Genomic DNA, 25,188 nt, shown 5'->3' with positions numbered 1-25,188 from the left:
AGAAATCCCAACAAGTGGAGTCCCATTCATGAATTGTAAATCTTTTAATGCCGCCCCTTATCTAAGGGGTGCTTCACGCGAAGAAACGTCATTAGATTTGTGCCGTCATGTGTCATCTATAAATAAAATAATTATAAATTCTATCACTCCGACAAGCGCCTCTGAATCGGCATGGAAATTTCGAATGGAGATAAGACTATCTCTCGTTTTGTGCTGCTTCCGAGTTAATTCGGCGCGCAAAGTTATTTCAGTAGACAGGCGGCTTTTGAGCAAAGCAGTTCACAATGAACAACACTAAGATTCAGCTTTTTGTGTTTCTATCCATGGTAAGTCGGGAAAAAAAGCAACTATCCTGTATCCTTTCTGCAACATTTATTTTATCTTTCTCAAGATGTATCTCTCGGTAATCTATTGCTCCGGGGATCAGAGTCGCCACAGGTTATACCAACAATCCGACGAGGCCATAGCCACTATTAGCAATCAGTTAGTATCCCAGGCTATTGAGTTGGTGGACAGTGTAGTCGAGGACCTGCTCGTCCTGGACTCGAAGAACCCTATAATCCTGGGCTACCTGGATAGATTCGACGCCTTTACCGCCGTCAATGAAACCAAGACGGAGGAGAAGCTAAACGCTTTCTACGACGTGGTGGAGGACTATCTCGACTCTGACACCAAGGGGGATCCCGTGGAGCTATCCAGCATCGAGAGTCAGTTGATTTCCCTTTGCCTGGAGCGCAATGGCTTCGATCGATGGAAGCGGACGGTTCAGACCCGGACCACCCAGCTGAACAGGGTGATCTACAGAAAGTTGAAACGCCACATGGATACCCTGGACAACGAGGACAGGCTTGCGGTGGAGCGACGCTGGAAGAGAACCCTCAGTCGGGGAGGCCCCCCCAGACTGGAGAAGCTGAGGGACTTCGTCCAGTGGCTGGGCAAGTTCACAGATTAGGCCCTCGGGTCAAAGGCCTTAGGTTAGACTGATAAGAGAATTAAACATTCACACGAGTACGAACTAAGCGATAAGTATATAATAAAAAATATTTATGACAAAAAGCTTGTTCAAACAATACGCAATTATTACCGGGAAGCCTTAAAATCCAAAGAGTTCTTTGTCCGTAAATGCCATTTTTGAGTAACACATTTTGAACACGTCCTTTCTGCACTCAAACAATGTTTGAGAGCTTTGTTTAATGCACTTCAACGGCTGAGGGAAACTGTGCTCTGGCGGCAATGAAAACTTTGTCATGTGCCTCGGAAAAGGAGGAAACTTCGGGGCAGAATTATGAAACTGAATATGGAAGCGTTGGCAAAAATTGAGACGTCACAACAACAGACTGGCACGAAGACACACTAGCCGTGTAGCCATTCTGCCATGTTGCCATGTGAGAACTAAAACTGAAACTAAAACTGATACTTTTTATGGATGGCAAGTGAAAAATGCAGACAGTTGGAGAAATACTTTCCGGGGGTGTGGCTGGCATGGCTGGCGTGGGTGGAAAGTGCCGGGTATAAAAGAAAAATGGAAACTGCATTTCCTGTCTGAGAGCTGACAAAGTGCTGAGTGCATTTACGACTTGGACTTGGACTTGGACTAGGACGAGTGTTTTGTGTTCCTTCGTGCAGCTGCACAGATGCCCGGAATTTATGCACTCCGTTCCCCAAGAGGGAAATCTGTGCGAAAATTCCTGCCCAGGGGCAAGAGTGCTCTGGTAATCAGCCGGAGCTGTGGCTAATCGGCTTACATCTGTCTGACTATCAATGGAAAGGAGGAAATATTTCGAAGCCTGCGATTATGAAGGCCAATTTTCCAATCACATTCTATAATTCTACAAGGGAAAGAGTACATATCAACACACAATTATATCCAAATTTAATTTCAGAACTTCGTTAGAAAGTTTATTCCTATCACACTTATAATTTAGTTTCTTTTTAAAAGTCGACATGGCCGCTGGTGTCAGGGCATCAACTCGCGGTTCAGGTACCGGCAGCGTTGGCAGGCCGTCGAGCAGCCCAGATACGTCAGGAGCATCATAAGGAGCGTGCATATTAGGACGATGGCAGCAATGACCAGTAGTATGAACAGTAGGCCATAGGCGCCCATGATGAAGGGTGCATCTGTCGTGGTGGCCTCAAACGATGACACAAGCTCAATGGTATCCCAGATGGTAGTGTCCCTTGAGTCATCCGGCATTGGATTATCTGGAACATCGGCCATTGTCAATTTATTGTGGTAAAGTAAAAAGTTATATATGTGTAAAACGAGTCAAAATTGTAAATCAAGTGCAGATCTGAAAGCCTACTCACAGTAGTACTCTAGCCAAGTTTACTTTGTGATGGTAAGCTTTTCGAAGGACTTTAAAACCTCAATCAATCGTCTCCTGGGTCACAACCACCGCAGTCGCCGCATTCGCCACATTCGCCACATTCACCGCAGCCGCCGCAGCAGAGTCCTTCCTCGCAGCACGCAGCACAAGCCAAGCAGCTGCTGCAGGCCATCCCACAGCAGCCGAACAGGCACAGAAGCGGCAAGCAGATAATGCAGAGGCAGATCAGGATAAGCATGATCGCTATCAGGGCAATGAAGCCGCCGGCCGCACCCCCTGACTTCTTTGTGGTGGCATCCGCCGCCTGGGTAGCAACTGAGTAAAGTATGACGGAAACCGAGGTTTGATCATCGCCTTGCCTCAGCCATCTATCGGTTGCCATTTTTAGGAAATCCGTTTTTTGCTTAATATTATTAACACAAAAACACAAATACAATTTATAATGAATCAAAGCATACTACATGGGAGAGTTAATCTTAAGGAGAGCCGGACTGGCTGTCAAGATTCCTTTGCAGAAGTGCAGTAGCTCGCAGGGACTTAACGGCTTTGGCGAAGACCCACAATTCAACACAATTGACTGGCCAGTAAATATTTTACTTACTTTGGTTTACTGAGCTACATTTCGGCCGGCCCCTAGCGCCCGTCCTTGAGGGTGTCCTGCCCGAGGCATTTCGGGCAACATACTTATCCGTACAAGGGTGTGGGCTCTGTTTGTTCGCAGGATTTATGCCTTCTTTTGCAGTTCACTGGGGCCACTCGCAGGATGCAAGGAAGTACAAGCATTTTATTTGTTTTTACATGGATTTCTTTTGTTCTGCCGTCTGCCGCCTGCCGTCCGCCTACATTTGTCGTATTTTATGCTACAAATGGGGAAAGGACTTCAAGGACCTGGAGTGTTCATCTAGGCAAATCCTTGATTTATTACAAACAGGCCCACAATTTTCCAGGTTGTCACTTTTGGCTCTGCTATTTGGTATTTGGGATTTGGCAACTGAAAGACTTGGGTTTTAATTTCTTGTTTCTTTTTTTATTTCGCTTCATCATTTTCTTCAGTCTTCGTATAAGAAATAACATTTTGTTGCTGTTGCTGTGGGTGTTTCTATCTTTTAATTAAATATTTTTGCGTATATCGTTATTATTAAATTTAAACTTACGCCTGCCTGGCTCTTGCTCTTGCCTATCCGTTTATACACAAACTCCGCTTTTATTTTATTATTATTTGGATTTCATTTTCAGAGTCCTGTTTTATGTTTTCTGTGTGTTTTTCTAATTGCATTCCGTGCAGTGCTGCTCGGCTGCCTTTTGATTTTGCTTATTTTATTGTTAGTATACAGACATACAGAGTGTGTACTTTTATTTCAGAAATATATATTTTTTACACTTGCTTTTCCGCCTTTTTGTGTGTCGTGGGAGCTTGTGTGTCTGTGGCCATTTTATGCAAATACCGGTTAGTTTGGCTCGCTATTTGCGTTGCTGTTTTCGCCGCTTTTAATTAAATTATTATTCGCAAAATCAAACTCACAATCAAACGAGAAACCACCAACAAACGAGCTTTGATTCCGAATTATTGCTTTTTCAAAATTATTTATTCTTAAACCAATAATCTGTGCATTTGACTAATGCCTTTAAATGCATTTCATAAATTATTTACAGCAATCGTACAGTGGGGCTATTTACAAATTATATTATTATTTTTTAACTTTGAGTTCTGGCTCACTAAGATTTAGGTTAAAGTATGTGTTATAAGTTAATTTGTTTAGATTCTCGCTTACTTCCACTTCGTATATTGTCATTCGAGATGTTTTTGTTCTCCACAGATAGGAAACTTTGGAACGTGGCCCAGAGAGGAGGGATCGCCCTTCGGCAGTTGGGTCTTTCGGTTAGTTTCGGGCTGGACTGGACTATTGGTCCCCATTTGGTTTTTTTTTCTGCCGGGGCGGCCCACCCCTGGCCACGTTCTGCAAAGTTTGAAAATCGTCGAAGTCAAAGGTCCTTTAGCTTGCACACTCATCCCCGCTACTCCTACATGTCCGTATTCGTATTAATAATTATTTAAATTCACTTGTAAGTTCCTTACCCACTAACGCTATCTAGATATTCGAATGCAAAATGCCACTGCAACTATGAGTGTGAGAGAAAGAGTGAGTGAGACTTGAATGCAGCTTAGCTTACTTATGGTATCTGGGGGCCAGCGTAGGTGTTTCTTTGAAATCATACTCTCCTTAGGCTAGCGGTTAGTATACGTATCTTATGTGTAGTATCTGTTATGCGGTAAGTCATTAAGAGTAGTTGTATGCTTCCTATACACGTAGACATATCCCTTGTTTCATTTGACGCTTGTTAAACTTTGTTGCGAGTGACTTGACTCATTTCTAATCTTTTTGTTAATCCAAAGAAAAAAATCAATGCAACCTAAACCGACAGAGTGTATTTGGCAGATGGATCGACCTTCGTCCTTTCGACTTGATAACTTTTAAATTATTTACATAATGTTCTAGGGGAGCTGCTTTGTGAGTTTAAATATTTTCTGACTTGAATAACCCATCATTATTTTAGGTCTAATGAGGGAATTAATATGTGAAATTGGAGCTACAATTACTTGTCCAATCTCTCTGCCAAATACACCCAGCAATATTCTTCCTCCATCCTTAGGTTAGCCCCTCACGTTCCCTGTTTTTCCTGCCTCTTCCTCCGGATGAGCCCCCAACGTCTCCAGCTCAGAACTGCCCATTCTGAATGCAGCCCCTGTAGTTGTTGTTGTTGTGGATGTGGTGGGTGTGGTTCAGTCCCACCATTTCCATATCCGTGCCCACCTGGAAACCCCTCTTCTCTCCCTGGCCACGGCCACGTCATACGTAGACCACGTGTGGCTTCGGCACCGGAGAGGGGGCCCCTCCGCCGGAGGAGGAGGTGGTGGAGTGGTTGAGAGCCGTTGCCTGCTTCAGCTTGGTCATGGTGTGCGTGTCCGGGTACTCGTAGTGGTCGAACCGCTCGTAGAGGTGCTCCGGCTCGTCGTCCGCCGCCTCCTTTACGGGCAGCTCCCAGGGCTTCAGGGCCCGGTACTCGTTGGCGATGGTCTGGGCGGCCAGGTAGCGCTCCAGCTCCAGCTTGTCCAGTTGCGGCAGAGTGGCCTGCTGGTACTCGTGTCCCACGCCGCCTCCGTGCGCCTGCAGCGGCATGGTGGCCTGGTGATAGTGGTGATGCGCCTGCAGGGTCTGGGCGTGGTGCGGATAGTTCAGGGCCATGCCCAGGCCGTTGGTGTGGTGGTGGCCTCCGCCCAGAGTCATGCTCATGCCCAGGCCCCCGGAAGTGTGGCCCTGCAGGATGCGATCGTGCACGTTGATGATGGACTTGCTCGTCCTCAGGGGACCCCGCTCGTGGAGCAGCTTCCTGCGGCGCTTGACGAAGCGCAGGTAGTACAGAACACTCACGCCGATCATCACCACCAGGAGGCAGGTGATCACCGCGCACACCACCGTCACAATGTGGGCGGGGCAGGTGATCTCGCCCTCGCTCATCGAGAGCAACTGCCTGCGGGTGCGCACCTTGTCCCGCCAGATGTCACAGCCGATCTGCTGGCGATCCATGCGCAGGATTCCGGTGTTCCGGTTCGAGGAGGAGGTGGCCAGCTCGTAGGCACTCGGCTCGGTGGTGTGCAGGGCGTTCACGATGTGCTGGTCAGCTATGTAGGCGGCCAGGGCAGCTACCCCGTCGTCCGTGCTGGCCACGGCGGTGGCGTCGTCCGCCTGCTCCTCGTCGTCAAGCAGGCCAGAGTCCGCCTCCTTGGCCAGGGCGGCCACTGCTCCTCCGGCCGCGTGCTCCAGTGCAGGGTCCACTCCCTCAAAGTTTCCAGTAACCAGTCGCCAGAGCCAGAGAAGCGAGCAGTTGCACTGGAGCGGATTGTCGCCGAGGTAGAGCTTCTGGAGCTGGTCCACCGGGAACTGGGCGGAGTAGAGCGTCTGCAGGCTGTTGCTCTGCATGTAGACCTCCAGGATGTTGGGGTTTCCCTGGAAGAGGCGCATGGGGATGTCGCTCAGCTGGGGATTGTTGTTCAGGTGCAGGGTCTGCAAGTGGGTGTTGTCCACGAAGGCTCTGGAAGGAAAGAGAAAACGGATCGATAAGCTTGGCTTCTATAATACTTCTATTGTTTGTAACTCCCCCAATCTCAACTTATACCCTTAACTTTTCTAAAACCCAATCCCAATCCTTGGGGTCATCATTCACTTTAATGAATTCCGCCCTCAGTGCCGACAAACAATTTTCGATTCCATTGCCACTGCATTTGGAATTCATCACTCCCGTCATAGTCGACTGAATGTCCCGAAGGGACTAACAAAATGCGGCCACTTATCAAATCAATGCGCTTTCTGGTTGCAGGATATACCAGAGTATGTATCCAGACGCAGGAGCAGGGATCCTTGAAACTGCAACTGCGACTGCAATAAATGCGTTCATTTAACATGAAATGCAGCCGGCAAGTATTGAAATGAAATGTTGCCTGCTTGAGAACGCTTAAAAGCGACAAATTCGCTTTGTGTCAGCGGAGCAAGTCAAGTCAGGACCTCCTACTCCCGCTGCTACTCCTCGCCACCGAGTTGCTCATACGCCACGTTGCACTTACTGCTGCAGCAGCAGCATCTGAGACTGGGATCGGTGGGGGTTTGGTTCTGGCATCTTATCCATCGAGTAATGCACTGCCCTACTCGGGACACACATCCTCGCATCCTTGCATCCTTTTCTCCAAGTCAGCGACTTAGCGCGTTGACTTAACTTGGCAGGGATTTACGACAACGCTCCACGGAGCCCGAATAACATGCAGCTTGTGTCAGCTGCCGCCGTCGTCCTTCCTGCTGCTGGTTTTAGCTCCTTTAATTCCTTCCCTCCCAGCCGCTCCTCGCTCTACGCCCTGCCCTTTTTATTTCCCCTACATTCGTCCTGCCAACGCCGTTCCTGTTCCTGCTTTTATTAAGTTGAAATAGACGCAGGCAAAATAAATCCATGTCGCTTAAGTCGGAGCTGACGCTGTCATGTGTGTGGGGAGGGCTTCCCGACCGAACTGCCGGATCTATGTATGTTATTCATGTATTTCATTGCCTGGCATTTAAGTTGAACGCCGATGCTGCTGCTGATGCATCGTGTATTCTGCATAATTAAAACGAACGGGAATAAGAGATGGGACGAGTGCCAGGACGAGATAGCCGGGCGGCTAATTAAACCGCACACCGAGGAGAATACTGGTTTAAATCAATAGAGGACGGCAGAAAGAGGACTGAGTAAGGAAGTGCGACCACTACCCCAACATTTGAAAGCTCTGTCCTGAAAATCTCTACTTGCAAATCCCCTTAACCTTAATTTCATCCCGAATACTGATTCAGGCACCCCCAGCCAGACACACTTATCATGCGGATAGCTCCTTTGCGGACTCACCTACTCCGGCACTATCTTTCCACCATTCGAACATTCAATTTCATGGCAAGTTTAACATTTAACGTAACTACGTGAAAAAGAAGCTTCAATTGCAGGCTCTGCACTCCCAAAAACAAACTCCGTCTGCATACTACATAAGCCGAAATTTACCCAAAACAGTTTAGCCGGCTGCGAGCCGAGCCACACGAGCAAAAAATAAATTCAATTATTTGTGCAAATATTATGCAAATAGCCCAGCCAGCGAGCTAGCGGGCGACAAACACAAAAAAAACCCCAAAAACGTGACACCGAAGGAGCAAAGCCACGTAAGAAACTTTTTGCAGGATTTTGCGGGCTTTGGACTCTACAGGTTGATGATTTAACTCATCGCATCGACCTGTTGTTGGCTTTGGGCCTTTAAAGTGCAACTGCCTAAAAAAGCGAGTGACAAGGCAAACAGAATGGGAGTCCTGCGGGACTTGGCAACTGGGATCCACCTCTTTGCTGTTTGGCTTTGATTTTGGTTGGGGTTTGGTTTTGGTTTTCGTTTGTTCGCCCCGCGATTCAAACTTCATTTTGCATGTTTCATGTTTTTGACTGACTCTCGTCGCCCTCCTCTGGGCCTCCTTTATTTCGGCCTTTCTTTTTTCCTCCATTTTGTCTGCGTTTGCCAACGTCAAACGTGCGGAAACGGAAATGGCTGCCGTGTGTGTGTGTGTGCGGAGTGTGCAAAGTGTGTGCGTGTGTGTGAGGCATAAATGTTTGCCTTGTTCCGTTTGCTTCTTTTGGGTTACTCATATGCAAATGTGTGTGCGAGTCTGAATTGGAATTGCTGGGAATCCGATTGAAATGTTTGCTGTCCATGTTCGCTCAGGGTTCAGTCACGATTTCCAGGACTTTACAGCGTCAGAGTTCACTCACACTGCCTCTATCCAGTCGTCCTGCCGTCCTGCAGCCTGTCTGGACAGTCAATCAGTCAGTCTGTCAAACAGTTTGTCAGTCGCTTTGGATTTAGTTTTGAATGGCAGTCAATGCTTTCGTCGATTCAACTCCCGCAAATCCTCTTCTCTCTATTCATTTGATTGACATTTCAGCCACAACAAAATATGAGACGAGATATATGCTAACTCCCTGCATATGCGCTCCATTGACTGAGTCCAGGCACTCGATTTTGATTTGTTCCGTAGGTCCCCGTCCCGGAGTTCATTGAGCTCCACATACTCTCCTGGTTGACAAGTACCCCGCCCCCGCATTCTTAAACCCGTAATCTAGCCGGCAAACACGCAATCTACTTGGCCCAGAGACACATTATCAAATAATATGGCTTCGCAATTTGTTAATGACATTTTAAACGTTTTTAAATTACGCATACGCCCCGTCGGGTCCTTTAATTTGCCGCACCCATCCCCCAATGAAGTGGGCGTTGTGACAGCAATGGCAGGGACAAGAGAAGCTCTCCTCCCGTCCCTTTAATTTCACATAATTATAGATTATTTATGAATAACATTGCAAGAAAGTATCCTGCAGAAAAAATTCATTCAAGGTGGAAGTTTTCTTTTTTCCATAAAGTGCATTGCAGGGAGAATTCTTGGGAATCTATTCTGCAAAGTTTGATTGCAATTTATGAAAAGAATTCTGAATTGCTTTAAAAAAAAAGGGTAAACTTTGTATTTGTCATCTAATTATGTCAGAAACTGGAAAAAACTATACGTGGAGAGCTAATTATGACAACATTTGTGCTGGCGACATTCCCCATGTTTTCGATTGGACGACAAGAGGGCCTAAAGTGGCCGTTAAATGGAACTTTCAATACAATCTCAATGGACTGCCATTTGCAGGAGAAAGCCAGTTTTTTCTGGCTCCTAATTAAGTGAAATGCTGCAGCATCGAGGAGGAAAATGTGTCAGCTTAATGAGCCAACGGGGCGGAGATGCCAGGTTCTTAATAAACAAAGGCAGGGCCAACAAAAACACAATGGCAAGACCCTGCTGAACCCGAGTTCGTCTATTTGTCTTTTACAAAAGTATGCAATGAATATTTTCGCGAGACTGAGTGCTTAAAAAATGCAAGCTAAACAACAATAACAAGGGCCGGAGAAAGGGCTGGCGCTGGCAGGGCAGGAAGAAATTACGGAAACAGGAAAACATAAACATGCTGCCCTGCCCTGGCCTGCCCTGGCCCCTCCTTGCTCCTTTCTTGGCCATATTTTTCCATAAATTATGAGCTGGGAAGTATTTCAAGGCGGCAGCTACAGCAGCAGCTTGTGAGTACCTATTATGCGTATTTACCCAAAAAACAGAGGCCAGGGGGAGAATTCTAAGACTGTCTATTTATGCATATGCATGTTTCGCCCTCTTTCCCAGCCCTCGGGTGCACTTGAAGTGGGAAAGGGGCTGACAAGAATGCTGAGAACTTAAATAAAGCTAAACATTGGAATAATGAGGTAGCAACAGCTCGAAAGCTTGGCTACAGGTGAAAAATTAAAATTAAAATGGCCAGAGGAGTCATCTCAATTAGCTTTCTCCTTAAAGGATATGCTTGATAGTAATAGTTTGTTAGTACATGTAATTACTTTCACAATCCATTCTATACTTTGAGTTCCAAGCCATTAAAGAGCAACTTCCACACCATTAAACTTCACTCAAATCGGATGAATTATCCACAAGATTCAAAAGCACGGCCAAACATTTTTTGGGGACATGAAAGCCACCCCAAAAGCTGCCGCAAAACAAATGTCACACATGTCCTTCCCCACCGCGCATAAATTTTAAAACAATTAGTTTCAATTTTGAAATCCGCAACCAAATAAACCGACCGACACCTAAGGTCGGTCCTTTTTACCAGACACTGGCTTTCTGGCTATTAAGTCATGTTCACTTCATATTCCCTTTGATATCCTGCACCTCTGTCCTTGTGCCGAAGGGTTGTTTGCGCCGCAGAATGGTGGGTGGGTGGTGGATGGTGTTTTGGGGACAACGTGCTGCTGCCTAATGAATTTTGCAAGGACTCGCGCAGATTGTTTAGGTGTAAGGTTTCCATAATGAGCAGCGATCTGATGAGGACGAGAAAGTATGGCAGAGCACACACATGCCTGGGTTATGGGGAAATGTATCCTGTCGCCCCATAAACTTTGGTATCACCGTGCCGCCATCGCAGCTCTTCCGTCGTCCTTTCGCCCGCAGTCATTGACTTTATAACAGCCCGACAAACCTATCCGCATTTCAGATTTCCATTAACGCATTTGCATAAATATTTACATGTCCCTGCCGCTTGTCCTTTCGGTCTTTTGGGGCTTGGGGTTTCCATTTTCCACTCACTCTCTGAAACTTTAAAATGTTTCGCTATTTCCTTTAAGGAAGGTATACTGTGGGGGTAGGTGTTTTATTTTCCCAGGACGAATTGTTCGGCCACCTCCTCAATATTTTGTGAGACTTATTTTCTCCCTTTGGACAAATGAATTTTGTATTCGTTTCCTTTCTTTCTATGTGGAGCAGGAAATTATGTCATGTAGGGAAAAGTATGTCTTTGAACCAAAAGAATTGGCAGGACATATTTTAAAGAAACTTAACTGATATCCTTTATACTGGCTTTCCACACATTCCCTTCCAAAATTAGCATAAGGAAGGAAAATCTGGCGAATTCGACAGTGAATCCTTTGGTTTGTCAGAAATTTAGTTTGCAAATCAGTCAACACAGACAGGACATACCGCCGAACAGGACACACATGGCTGTATATTTGTGTGTGTGTGTGTGTGCAGATTGAGCAACAATTTCAACAGTCTGCGAACAAGCCGGGGGGAAAGGCAAAAGTTTACACAAGACTGAGACAGAGACCAAACAAAAGCCAAACAAAAAGCAAAAGCAATTACAAAGGCCAACAGACGGGACTGAGGGGCGCCAGGCAGGGGCAGGCAGCCAGGGGGTGCTCGGAGGGTGGCGTGTGGCATGTACATGCATGAGGACAAGCTTCCACTAAACTTGGGGCAAGAAAATCAAACGAAAATTCCAAATTAAACTCATTTAAATGGCGTATGAAGAGCTGCCGCTCGCCTCTCCTTCTGCACATCCTCTAGCCGTCTCTATCTCGCTCGGCACTTGTCATGTAAGTCATGTTAATGTCATTGTAAAGGCGGCATGACGCCCAGAGGGCGTGGCACAGGGCACGGAGCATAAGGCTGATGCTGCTACCGCTACTGCCTCAACTGCTGGTGGTGGGTGATTGACATGGCCAAGTCAAAGGGGGTCTCCGCCCGCCTCGCTCATTGATTTGATATGAAAATTGCCTGGAATTATTGAATTAACATATGCTCGAGTTGAGCTCAAGCATTTCTCCCATGCCACGCCTCCAGCCAGCCGACTGCCGCCTGCCACCGCCCACAACCACCCGTCTGGCGTTTGTGCGGTGGCATCTTATTACCAAAGCGTATTAGGCATGATTGATTGCATTGAGCAATAATGATTTGTCTGCTGCTTAGTTCTGCAGCTGAGCAATACACTGAAGAAAAAGATTTACTTTCTCCAAAATAATAGTTGGGAAGAAATAACAACTGAAGGCTCAGCCTCTTAGTTTGAAGGACTCTATCCACCCTACAACCTTGTTAAACTATTTATTTTCAGTGCACTTATTTGCTTGGGAGGTCCTGGGCGTGGAGGTCACGTGCAAATGTGTGAAAGTGAATTGTATGATTAGACGGAGGCTCAAAGAGTTTCGAATTTCCAATTGCCATTCTGTGAGCTGGGGGGTTCGAAATCTATTGCCTACTTAATGGGGCATTTAAAGATTCATCTGCCGAAGTGAGTTTTGTGGAAAATAGTGAGCGTTTAAACTGTGCACAAGATAATTAAGAGCTTAGACCGGCTTAGTGTTGACTTTAGGTCCTTGGAGTTAAGTTCCAAATTATTTTATAGCCACAACACTGAACTTTGGCCTCTGGAAGAGGAAAAAAGACGTTAAACTTTCAAGCAGCCCGACAGGCGCTTAGGGTGCCTGCTGTCTTGTTTATTGTTAGCTCTCGCCCGAGGAGCAAATAGTTTCGTTTTCTCTGACCCAGTTTGGGTGTTTGCAAAGTTTGGAACTTACCTCGAATCGATGCGCTGCAAATAGTCCAGCCGGCTCAAGTGCAGCTCGCGCAAATGAAACAGGTTGAGGAAGGCGACGGCGGGCAGCTGGGAGAACCGGTTCCCGCCCAGGTTCAGATAGGTGAGGTTCGAAAGTTTCGAGAGCTGCTGGGTGGGCACCATCTGCAATAAAAAATGATAGAGGTATTTCGTTTTAGAGAGCATTCAAAACAAAAATGAAAACTTTTATCGAGCTGAATGGATCCCATCAAATATTAATGCTGGCCACTCAGCTCACAAACGGTTTGCGGTCGGCTCGCGGGTCGAGGTCCTCCCACGACCCAACCCGAAAAATGTAGAGAACTAGGAAAAAACACAAACCAAAAAACAAGTAACAATCAATAGTAAAGCGACTGCAGCGGAAGCGGAAACGCGCGTCATGTACTTCCTTTTTGGCCGTGCTTTCGGGCCCCTCCTGCTCCTGCTCCTGCTTCTGGTACCCTTTTTTTCGTTACCAATCACTCGCTGGCCAACAAATTCGTCTCTGTTTTCGGGGGCAATAAAATCAATCTTGCAACGAATTTGTTACAAGCAGCAAGACAGCTTCGAGGAGTGTGGCATGCATAAAAGAAAAGGCTTCCTTTCGGGCGAAAGCTTTTGGCTGTAATTTTGGGCGCCTGTTGTGTTCACCTTCCTCTCCTCCCCGCCTTTGTTCTCGCTCCATCCCTCAGCTGGCCCCGCTGCCTCCAGCTCCCTCCCTTGGCGTGTCGGAAGCTACGTGCCAGGCGTCCGGACACGAACACACTCTGCGATAACGTAATGAACTTCTAGGATGGGGGCGGCAGGAAAAAAAACCAAAAGGCATGGAAAACCAGGAAAAACTGGGAAAACACAGGGAGCAGTATGGCAAATGATTTCAAACGCCGGCCCAGCTCATAAGGCACTGGCGAAAATGGTTGAAAATTAAAAAGCATTACGCATACGCAATGTAGGCCAGGCGGGGCAATTGTTTAACCAAATGGCAACAGTTCTTTCCTTCCACTTCCACTTCCAGTTCCACCCTTTATGTTTGCACTGCTCTCAAAGGAAAAGCGCCGACTGCTGGACTAATTAAAACGCTTTTCCCCTGCTGCCCCCCGTAAGGGCAAACTGTGGAAAAGTGGCCGAAAAGAAAGTGAAATTATATTGACTTTGATTATTCAATTTAATTTCCCATTTCCCTCTTGCTTTTGAGTCTAAAAAGAGTCCAAAAACGGGCATGAAAGCAAAGAATCTAATAAAACGAAAAACTTGAAAGCCAACACACTTTAACCCTTCCGACCTTAAATATTATTTATTTACCCCGACGCACATATGCGAAAATTCTCTGTAAAGACAACACGAGAGACTCGCACAAAAGTTTCCAGTATAACGATTCTGCAGTTGTGCATCGGAACGCAAAATTTATGCAATAAATGAATAAAAAACTGAAAATGAAAATAAATACACGCAGTACGCAACAAAAACAAAATCAAAACTCTACTCAAATGTATTCCGGAATATTTCGCAATTATTCTGTTTAATCTGAGAGATGAGTGCCGTGTTTGTGTATATTTATGCACTTAGTGAATAAAATCATCCTCCTGCCTCCGGTTTGCGAACAAACATTTTTTTTCCGAATTATGAAAATGTAAAATTGTGCAAAAGTTATTCCTGGCCGTGTTTCCTATTCAAATAAATTTTTTTTTTTTGTCCAAAGTTTAAAACTGATTCAACTGAATCGAAGATGATGGAAAAATAAAATACAATTTACAATTATTGCAAATGTTTACTTCAGCCATTTATTTCATTTTATTTCGGATCTCCGTTCAGCAAATTAAGCGACATGGCTCTCCGAGGGCCTCGACCTAATGGTAATCCCTTTGAAATTAATTCCCAGTCAATGGCATTTCTTTCCAGAGAAAGAACAGCTCATGTCTGAGCTTCAATTCAACACACTTCATAAATCATATTCAACTTTTGCATTTTACAGACTCCAGACACAATGCCCCTTCAATACCTAGCCCCCTTCCGTTGGTGGTCCTTTCCGGGGAAACTATGCAGATGCAGACAACAATTTTATATACTAGCCGCATGCCAAAATGGGGCAGAATGTCGGTGGGGCAGATCCACGGATCCTGCACTCACCCTTCCTGCTTCCTGCATAATAAAACAACAATCTGTCCAATGGGAAAAAGAATGCCATTTGAAAATACCCAAACAGGTTGGCAGGACTCGCAGGATGTGCGGTGAGTGGAAAGGTGGGCGGTAGACCATGGCAGACCATATTTCAACTACAAAATGCCAAAAGGTATTTTAAGTAGTTTCGAACTGATTCCGAGCGCCATAAATTCCTCAGCAACGTCAGTTGCCGTTGACTACGCGGTTGCTGCTTTGGCTGCTGCTGCTGCTGCCAGTGCTATTGCTGCACCTGCTTAGAAATCCTTGTGCAGCCATCAAACAGGGCATACACGCACACTTTATCCCGTCGTAACGACCATAAGTATGTGCCGGCCCGGGATTCCCGCACGTCCGGGCACGGACTGAGAGGAGGCGAGTGCTGGACTCGGTTGCGTTGCATCCATCAGTTTGCATAAACAGTCGGCTGCTGTTGCCAACTACACCTATTGCTGCACTGAAGGATATATCTTTGCTCCTGCCAAGAGAGAACCCCTTTCCTTTAGAGATTTCTCTCAGTGCTGTCCTGTCTCTGATTACATAAAAACGCATATCTGGAGACTTTCTGGCTGGAGAGGCCCCTCGTTTCCATGTCTCTGGCTGGGGGAGAGGACACTGGACATGCAATTTCACCTTTAAGCCTGGGGATTTGTGCTCAACTCAACCGAGAGTTCTGCAACCGTGTTATAATGATTTGGTCTGGCCAGTTTAAAGACTTTCTTTAAGGCAGATTTTAAAGAGCGATAGTGGAAAGCATTTCTCAGCACTATTTGGCGTCTAAATCTCGGAAGACAGCGCAGTTTAGGCACTCGAGTTCGAGATCTCTCGCATTTCTTTATCTTGACCCCTCAATTTAAGTTCGACGCTCCTGCAGCACTGTCTGGTCGTAAAGTTCCGGGCTTAAAGCCAGCTCAGTTGCCAGGAAACGGGCGAAGTAACTAGAATGGAGAGGGGGAGGTCTGAGCAAAGACCATGCAACATCGCCCACCGGACTGGAGCGGCAAAAACGGCAGAAATCAGCCCGACACGGACATGTTTGCATGCATAAATAGCAGAAAGGACATGGGCCCGCCGAAAGGACTCCATTGCCGAGTGCGTGCGAGGCAGTGTGTGTGTGTGCGAAACACGAGAGTTATGGTTATTAATTTTGCGTATGCAAAATGCAGGCAAAACTCCAGTCCAGGAAGGACCAACTTAAACGAGGCAGGGGGGTCGGGAAATCCGCTTTGGCAAAGTGTTGCTCACAGGATTTTGTCCTGGCAAAGTGTCTGAATTTATGAGTCAAGCCAGGCACGAGTGTTTGTTCAATTTCACACTTGGGGTTTAGGTTTAAACAAAACGGATTTTAAATATTGAGGAGGGGTTGATTTGCGATCAGCAAACTTTAAATATATATCATAAATTATACCAACCGTTAGGTTATTGTCGGCCAGGTCCAGATGCTTCAGCGAGATGAGTCCTTCGAAGGCGCTGACGTCGAGCTCGCTCATCACATTGCCCCTGAGACTTAGGGCCAGCAGTTCCTTCAGTCCTTCGAAGCTGTCGTTCCGCACAAACTCCACCAGGTTGTCGGACATGTCGAGGGACTTGAGGGCATGCAAGTGCCACAGATTGGTGGCCGGAACGTCCAGCAGCCGGTTGTTCCGGAAGACCAGCACCTCCAGGGTGGCCATGCCCTTGAAGCTGTTGTCCTCCAGGCTCACGATGTTGTTGTTCGTCAAGTCCAGCTCCACCAGGGCGGCCAGATCACTGAGGGCAGTGGGATGCACTGTCTCGATGCGGTTGAAGCTCAGATCGAGCAGCAGCAGGTTGGTGAGTCCTTTGAAGGCGTGCTTGTGCAGAGAGCTGACCAGGTTCCGGCTGAGGTTCAGAGTCCGCAGCTCCGATTGGTACTCAAAGTTCTTCGAGCCCAGCGTCTCGATGATGTTCTGCGACAGATCCAGGATCTCCAGCTTCATGTAGAAGGGAAGCGAGTACGCCAGGTTCCTTATCCGGTTCAGGGTGAGATTTATGTACTTGGTCTCGGGATTCAGCTGGATGGGCACATCCTCCAGGGCGGCGTCCACGCACAGGGCCCGACTGTTGGCCTCGCCGCCCAGGCACTGGCACTTGGAGGGGCAGAAGGCCAGGCTTTCCAGGGGCAGGAGGATTACGAGGACCAGTACGAGGCAGCATCCTGGAATCCCTTCACTTAGGCAGGACCTGCTCCTGCTTGTGGGCGTTGTGGTTGATGTTCTTGTTGTGGCTTGTGCTCGGTTTGCGGCCATTTTGTATTTTCTTCTCTTTCTCTTCCGCTTCCGGTTCAATAATTATTCCTCTTTTCCGGTTTGTGGTGCCTTGTAATGTTACCACTTGTTGTCGGACATGATGGCTTCCAAAGAGCTCTGTTTGAATGAAAAATAAGGACAATGAGTTAATACTAATATTACAGTACAATGATAAAGTAAAGTTCCCTTTTCCTTCCATCTTCCACTCCGAAAACCCTAGGTTCTTGCCACTCCTGCTGCCAATAAAGTATCCTTGCCACTCGCTGTGCAAATTAGCGTAAATTTTAATGAAGATACTTGGTAATTTGAAATGGGATATTTAAAAGGACTCAACGTCGGCTTCTGCATTATTTTCACACCTTTTTTGGGAGGAATCTTTTATTCCTTAGTCTTTTTTTCGGGGCATTCACGAAAAACTTTTGCGGCAAGTACGACACTGCAAGATTTATGTGCATAAGTTGGTGGCTAATATTTCATAAAAGTCGAGACTCAGACAGAACCTGAGCACTGCGAACTGCAGACTGGGAGCCGAGAAATGGAGAGCCGTAGAGTCGGCTTAGTTGGGTCTCTTGGCGTTAACTTTTTTGTGCTGACAACTTTGCATTCGAAAGTTGCTGACTTACCCGGCCAGGAGCATCGTGAGGGGCCTGCCGACAGGGTCTAGGCCCAGTAGGCTGCATTTTATGGTTTATAAGTTTTGCATAATGCAGTCTGCCGGAGCGTCTAATAGTTGCGGCCATTCCGCAAATACATATTCATAAAAATTAAGGAGCAACCGGCAGACGGGACTAGATATTCAAGCCCAAAGATGCCTGGCTTAGAAACCCTTTAAATTGGAGTATACAAGTCCCCAATCCTCTTACCCGGCAGCCCCCATTTAGATGGAATTACATGTTTGCCGAAAGGCAACACTCAATTAAGTAATTAACAAATTATGAACAAGGGGGTACTGCGGCTGCAGAGGCCGGCCTTTCAATTCCACTCGTGAGTCTGTCTTTCGGGCTCCGATTTGCATACAAAAGCACAGACAATGGACCGAGGAAGCCTGCCCCCTGACCCCGCCCAGGCATACACTGCGAACAATAGCCCTAACTAGCTGTAAAGCAAATAATAAAGAGTTAAACGCAAACTTTTGAGGTTCCATAATGTCAACAAAAGTTGGATGCCCCACACAGAAGGCGTGTGTGTGTTCCGCAGGATCCTCTGAACCCTCAGCCGCCCAGTCCGCCCACCGCCCACTCTCCCATTCATTCATTCAGTTTTGTGGTTCTGGTTCATATTTTACGCTTCAATAAAATTGGCAAAAAAAAGTCCAACCTCCTCTTTGCCATTTCTGCCTTTCGCTTGCCTCTTTGGGCTCGGTGGGAAAAAAGTGAAAATTGTGAAAAATTCACTCCCGTGTGAATTATTAAGTTTCACATGGCAGTTGCTCTTGTTGTTTTCTTCCTTTTGCAAAAATATAAGAGGGGTGTAGGGTATGTAGGGGGTGTGCCAGTGTGTTTGTGTTTGTTTGCAAAAAGCACACAAAGTTTTTAATAAACTTTCGCACGCCAAGCGAACTCAACTTTGAAGCAACCCTCTGTGGCCCGCGCCGCCAAAAATGTTTGGGGCGTGGGGGCTGGAGGCCTATAAGTGGTTGGAGGAGCGGCTGGAGGATGGCTGGAGGGTGGTAGGTGCCACACACAAACAAGCATGATTTCATTGTGGCAAATATTTTGAAAGCAAGCTGCCGGCCCGAGGGGAAAGTGGCCAAAAGCAGCAGTCGAATGGGCTCGGGGCATGTCAAAGGCCAAACAACAAGTCCAAAGTTGGGCCTGCACTTTGAGTGCAAGCCCGGAACAGATCGAACCCGGCTCGTTTCAATGGGTTAATTAAATAAGGCCAACTAAAAGTGTCATAGTACCAGTAGAAAGGACATGCTGCACTCTTTTCAAGGAGAAAAAGAAACTCCATCTTGACAGAAGCTTTTTAATCAATATTTTCACTCTTAGCATGCTTATCAATTTTTGTACAAGTTTTTCCCCAGGACTTACAGTTTTAAGCCGGCCATAATCCGAGGGGTATCCTTCCGGGATGTTCTCATCTCATTTAGGCTTGTCTTGTACCATTGCCCCGCCCCCGAGATCTTCCACCATATTCATTCGGTTTATGACTGCAGCTAAACGAAAAATCCAATCAACAATGTTGTATGTGCTTGCCAGGAATGCCAGGACCCGGGCCACCTCCCTCCTCAGTTTTATAAGCTTCATTTAATTATATTGACATTGTTGGAGTCTGTTTTTTGGATTTTTTGTCTCCAGGTGGGGAGCCTGGGAAAGGCTCGAGGAGCGACACCCGAAAACGGAAACCCGAGGGGCTGCCAGTATCCTTATCCCACGTTCCTCATTTGAAGTTAAATGCCATAAAAATGGGAAAATAATGCCAAAGCGGGGGCGGACAAGGGAGTGGCAAAAAAGCACCGGAGCAGAGCAGAGCAGAGCGGAGCAACAAATGCTGATAATAGAAATAGCGAGCGAGGAAAGCCAAGGACTCTGTGTGCCACGCATAAAGTTTGCACATAAATTTTCCAGGAAAAAGAACCGCTGAGCATGCCATTGACTTTAAAGGCCACAAATGGCAGCGGAGGGGTCTCACAACGGGGGGATTCGAGGTGAGGTCAGGGTTCAGACAGGAGGAAGCCAGAAGGAAGGAAGGCATCCTAGGAGGAGAGGAGCCAAGTCAAGTCAAGCAATCAAAGGTGAAAAACTTTTGTGAACTATGCGAAGAGCACACAAAGTCAATATTAATATTCACTTAGTTGGTAGCCGGGGTCTGGGGAGGGTCTGCGGAAGGTCTAAGGAGGGCCTGGTGGGGGCAGGGGATTCGTGGAAGGGGCAGGGTGTCCGACTGACAATGGCCAGAGTGCAGGCAAATGCCAAGCAAATTGAAAATGCGACGAAAAACGTGAGATGCTGTCTTTGCTCGCCCCGCTTTGGCTCCGCACGGGAAGAAATAAAGTGATCCAAGAAATCTAAATAATACAACAGTGAAGAGTTCTTCTCCAGAAGAAACAGGCACTTTAGTTGAAGAAATACTTGCAACACTTGTATTTACTTTTGTTTTCTCTCTCTGTAGCAACGTGCCCGAGTGCGTTTATTTTTATCAAGATTAGCATTCGCTCCTCTTCCCAGAGACCCGAGACTGGGGCTGGGACTGGGGCCTCCTCCTGGTCTTGCCCCGCAGAATTATTGGATAGGCAAACACTCTGCCCAGGCAAAACAAAGAAACGAATTCCCAGATTTTCACGCACAAATTGTCCGGGGTCTCGGGTGTCTATGAGTCCTCCTGGCACTTGCCGTCAAAGATGAATTGTTGTTGTCACCAGGCAGTGCAGTGGCCAGAGCTTTCCCACCATTTTCCTGCCCCTCGCCCCACATAATTAATGCAATTTTTGGTTGCCAGGCTAGAAGAGTCTGGCAATTAGGAGGCTGCCAAAAAACCAAAACAGCTAAATGGAAAAAGGTGCCTCCCAAATAGTTGATGCACTTTGGCTCGATGGTTCGGTGTTTATTTGAAGAATACTTTCTATTGTTGTAGAAAAGACATAAGCGCCTTTTTCTGACTAATCTCCTTTAAGCCGAGCCAGAAAAAATAATGCCAGAGCCTGGGAAAATAAAAACTTTGCGCATATGTGATGCGGCGGCAGGCCAAGAATTTTAATTTAATTTAGTTTTTTTCAACACTTTGCTTGATTTGCAACAACCCGCCACTCCCAAGGAGCACCAAAATGGCTTAATAACCAGAGGCAGCTCCCCACTTGCCACCACCCCACTTGCCACATGCCGCGGCAAATGCAGACGCCGTGGCAGACGCCAGACGAGACGCCATGCGGCAAAATAAAAACCCAAAATACAACAGCCATCCAATAGAGAGGAGCACGGAGAAAAGAATAGGAGCTCGTGTGAGGTATTTAAAAATATATATATGTTCTTATATATATCTGTCGCCGTGTATACTTCATTCCGCAGAGTGTTTCGCCAAGTGGCCGGAGAAGTACGAGAGAAATAATGCGACAATTGCATTAAGTCTACGGAATAAAAAAGACACAAGAGCCGGCGAATGAAATATTTTATCTTTATATGCAGTTTCTGTGTTTATTTCCAGGCTGCTCCTTTGTTTCCTTTTTTGATGCTGCGGTCCACTAAATGTTTAAAATGGTTTAGAGATCCTTAACTCGTTTTTATTGTGCCGGGATGGAGTTGAGTTGGTGGGAATTGGAGCAAAAAGGCGGAAGCTGCTGAGAACCAAGTTTATGCTTCCGCTTAAGCCTCAGATGATATAGGATACGAAGGAGTTGCAGTCCTTGGGCGCTCTCCACATTTTTACGGCACTAGAAATTAAGCTTCAAGAAGTTTGCCAGAAATTCAGGACTTTAGCCCACTAACATTGAACAGTTTACAGGTCCCAGAGACCCCTTTCCCGTGGCGCCCCTACATCGCTCATACGTCCTGTTGGACAATCTAAAAATCGATACTTTTTTTGGTAGTCTGTGCACGAACGTATATACGGGGAGAGAGTACAACGCACTTTGCGTTTGGCTGCTGGCACGGAAAAAGAACCAGGAAATAAATGAGCCAGTTGGAATGGTTGGTGGCTAAAAAAACAAGCTTTAGGCCACTGGCACAATAATTTGGCACGCAAACCTTTTTTTCGCCTCCCAACCCCAGAGCACATGCATAAAAAATGAAGAGAAATACATTTTGGGCTGCGGAGTGCCGGGTCCCGAGTCCCGAGCCAGTGGCGCACATTAAAAAATTGCCAAAGTCAACTAGAGGGATAAAGCCCACACACAGACACACACTGAGAGAAAGTCCTTGGACCAGGATACCCCCTAGTTTCTAGGTCTCTCCTGGTGCGGTCATAGTTTGCTTTGCGGATAAACATATAACAATTAGAGTCTCGCTTTCTGGGTTCTTTTGTTTTGTTGGATTGTCCACTTGGGGGTTGCTTGTTTTATATTTTTTGGCGGGGCAGGGCTCCTGCTAGGGGGGTTAACGAATGGGTTAAGGGACCGTCGCACATACGAGACTCTGCGCTCCACTCGGGGCAGTCAAATATTTAAGTAGATTTCATATTTAATTCACTTTAAGGGAGTCCCTATTTTGTGCTTTTTTCGAGAGGACGACTATGCAAATGAGCTCCGCCATTTGGGTCAAAGTTCAGGAGGGGGGCGTGTCTGTTCGAGGGGCGGGCGGCGAGTATTTATGGGCCCGAGTGTGTGTGAGTTTAGAATTTTGGATAATGTGTGTGGGTCAGGTCGGGAAATATTGCTGGCGAGTTAAAAGGACGAATTAAATGTACCAGAAAATTAAGTCGAGCAGTTCTTGAACCCCTCCCCACTCGCACTATTTATTAACAAACAAAAGTTGCCCAAGTTGGCGCTTTCCCAACCGTTTCCATTAAGTTTCTGTCACAAAAATATAAATTCCCCATACATCAAAAGGGTTAAACGAAAGACATACTTTCCCCCTCCTCAGGCTCCTCATGCAAAATATGTTGTAAAAATTTTAGAGTCAACAAACATAAATTAATTTAACAAATGAACAGCGCCGAACCGAACTGAGCCAACGCCGAAATACGACAGGGGAGAATCCCAGGAATTTAACCTGAGCCCATAAATTTTCCTTCCCCGGCGAAGAAACAAATGTTCATTAATATGCCAGACACATCTAGGGCACCCGGCAGGGGGCAGAGTGCGGCGGAAAACCGAAGAAAAACTGGGGAAAACTAGGGGACATGGAATTTTTGAAAATTTATTAATTGGCAGCTAAATAAGTGGAAGGAATTAACATGTTCATAATTTTATTAGCAGAAAAATAAGAAGGGGTACGGTCGCTTTTGTTGGGCAATACAAGAGTGGGGAAATTAAATTATGCAATAAAAAAGAAAATTAAAAAAGTGAAATGTTTTAAGAGCATTTTGCAGATTCCAGTCCGCCGTTTAAATCAATAAATTACAAGGAACCGTTTTGGAAGTGACATCGCTTAATGCCAGCTGTTGGTGTTCAATTCCGTTCAAGTGTCTCACTTTCCAAGGCAGCCACGCCCCCACACTGCCGCCAGATGGGCGCAGAGGGAGGGGGCGTGGCTGGGGGAGCACAAAAGATCTGGATTCATGGCCTTTTAATTGCAACTGGCAGCCAGAATCGAGAGGAATTTTTCGGGGTCTGTCCATCGATTTTCGGGAGTTTTCCGCTTGGCTTTCCTCGCTTTTCTTTTCGTTTCTTTTTTCCCCACACATACAAGGGGAAAGCAATTGTTAATTAAATGGGCTTGGATCTGGCAACCTGTTGATCCGCGCCGAGTGATTTACGGTCAAAAGTTTCTGCTTGACAATTAGGTATTTGGATGCACGGACTTCCTCCCGCTCCAGTTCATTTAAAAACATGCAAATCGATTTAGGCCATAAATATTTTTCATCAGCAAAGGGAGAACCTTTTCCGGTAAAAATAAATCAAAAGCAAAATCAATGAACTGACTCCGGCAGGACCCGAAAAAATTGTTCAAGCCATTTATTTATAACAGGAGGGCAGCCACAAAAGGGTCCTTGGGAAGCGGTAGGACCCTCCCCACACGCACATGTGAGGCGCCTATAATTGAATTATTTTACGCATAAAGTTTATTTATTCATGGCTCCCCGAATGCAGAGCAATGGCGGAGGAAGCACGTAAATGTAATTTAAATTTATTTAGTCAAAGCAACCCGTATTTCCAGGGCAACATCGAATAATATTTGCCGAATGCACAATGGGAATTTCCCATGAAAATCGGCTTATTTGGGCAACTTGCGCGGAAAACCCGAAATGTTCAGATACTTGTTGCTTGACACCGAAGCCAGTAATGTTGAATGTTGAATTTCTTGCCGCCTGACTTTGACGTGGATTTAATTAAATTTTTGTCAAAACTTTGGCCAAAGAACTAGGGCAGGAGGGCCCGAAGTAGCAACTGTTTACTGGAGTGTGTAGCCCCCGAGGCGGTTAGCAGATTCGCATTGTTGGTCTTGGACTTTTACTTTTGCTTTTACTTTTGCTCGGATGCTCGCCCATTTCCCTATTTACCTTTGCCGCCCAGGACCCACATCCTCTTTGCATTTTTTGCGGAAGTGGAAAGAGCTTCTGGAAAATTTCTCGAGCTCTAAAAAGAGCTCCGTTCTGGCATTTCCGTGTTGCATTAAATTCTACTCGTCCTTTTGCTTCCTCCTGTTCCGGGGTCAGGATATTTGATGAAAAGTTCCTTAAATCGGCTTCTTCAACAGGTGTGAGGGCGGCAAATTGGTTTCATGCGCCATTTCCGCTAAAAACTAGGACTACTACCCCAATGTTTCATCTGCAACTTACCTTACTAGGATCAAGTGCCCTCCAGTGGGAGACTATCTGTTTGGCTGGCTGGCAGCAATTATTTCATCTCTCTGGAAATAGAAAAGGAGGGAAATCTAGGTCAGGAGAAGTGGCAAAGTTTTATTTGAAAATCCATAAAGTTGTGTCTTGCAGCCGGTAATTGTATCGATTGCTCGGTGGAGTGTGTGGCTCTCCAGGACCCTCATCTTGCCGCCGTTGAGCAACCAATTTGCTGGCAGCCCTGGCCTGTCAGCAAAGTTTTCATCACTGTCAACGGGGCTAACAACTTAACTGGGGGTTTGGACATCGAAAAGGTTGTTGCACATGCAAGACGCTGTTGCACATGGGGCAAGGGGCGGTGGCACGCAGGCCAGTCAGGGTTGCAGGCAAAGAATATTTACTTTATTGGGAATAACAAGGGCGTACTGTTTGTCAAGTCATCAAGGCTTCTTCCTCTTTTAATGAGTTGTTTGTTTTTAAATTAAAACACAGAGCATTAGCTTGCCATCCCTGACTCCTTGCCAGGCCCTTGAGCTCCCCCACAAGCCGAGCAACGACCA

At 46.4% G+C, this 25,188-nt stretch overlaps 2 protein-coding genes across 2 annotated transcripts in view; one reads left to right on the top strand and one right to left on the bottom strand.

Annotated features, from left to right (window-relative positions):
* The first annotated feature begins 247 nt into the window (after positions 1-247).
* Positions 248-1,056, top strand: LOC6494471. Its single transcript, XM_001960231.3, has 2 exons — positions 248-326; positions 392-1,056. Exons 1-2 carry the CDS (start codon positions 285-287, stop codon positions 950-952), a joined length of 603 nt encoding a protein of 200 aa, XP_001960267.1. The 5' UTR covers positions 248-284; the 3' UTR covers positions 953-1,056.
* Positions 1,057-1,872: 816 nt separating this feature from the next.
* Positions 1,873-25,188, bottom strand: part of LOC6496117 — a 67,280-nt gene continuing 43,964 nt past the window's right edge. Inside the window, exons 2-6 of the mRNA XM_014908148.3 lie at positions 24,629-24,699; positions 16,400-17,371; positions 12,814-12,974; positions 2,308-6,419; positions 1,873-2,202 (exon numbers count right to left, since the gene is read on the bottom strand). Of these exons, the coding sequence (XP_014763634.1) occupies positions 5,177-6,419; positions 12,814-12,974; positions 16,400-17,254 (2,259 nt within the window). The 5' untranslated portion in view covers positions 17,255-17,371; positions 24,629-24,699 and the 3' untranslated portion in view covers positions 1,873-2,202; positions 2,308-5,176. The remainder of the gene's footprint in view (positions 2,203-2,307; positions 6,420-12,813; positions 12,975-16,399; positions 17,372-24,628; positions 24,700-25,188) is intronic.

The sequence above is a fragment of the Drosophila ananassae genome, chromosome 3L (genome assembly GCF_017639315.1).
Source record: "Drosophila ananassae strain 14024-0371.13 chromosome 3L, ASM1763931v2, whole genome shotgun sequence".
Lineage (NCBI taxonomy): Eukaryota > Metazoa > Arthropoda > Insecta > Diptera > Drosophilidae > Drosophila > Drosophila ananassae.
Note: the sequence above shows the minus strand (reverse complement) of the source record. Positions and strands in the feature narration are given on the sequence as shown.

Excerpts from the sequence above, each read along its gene's own strand:
- LOC6494471 (XM_001960231.3), top strand. The coding sequence starts at position 285 with ATGAACAACACTAAGATTCAGCTTTTTGTGTTTCTATCCATG. Across the intron at positions 327-391 it reads TTTTTGTGTTTCTATCCATG|ATGTATCTCTCGGTAATCTA; the intron begins GTAAGTCGGGAA and ends ATCTTTCTCAAG.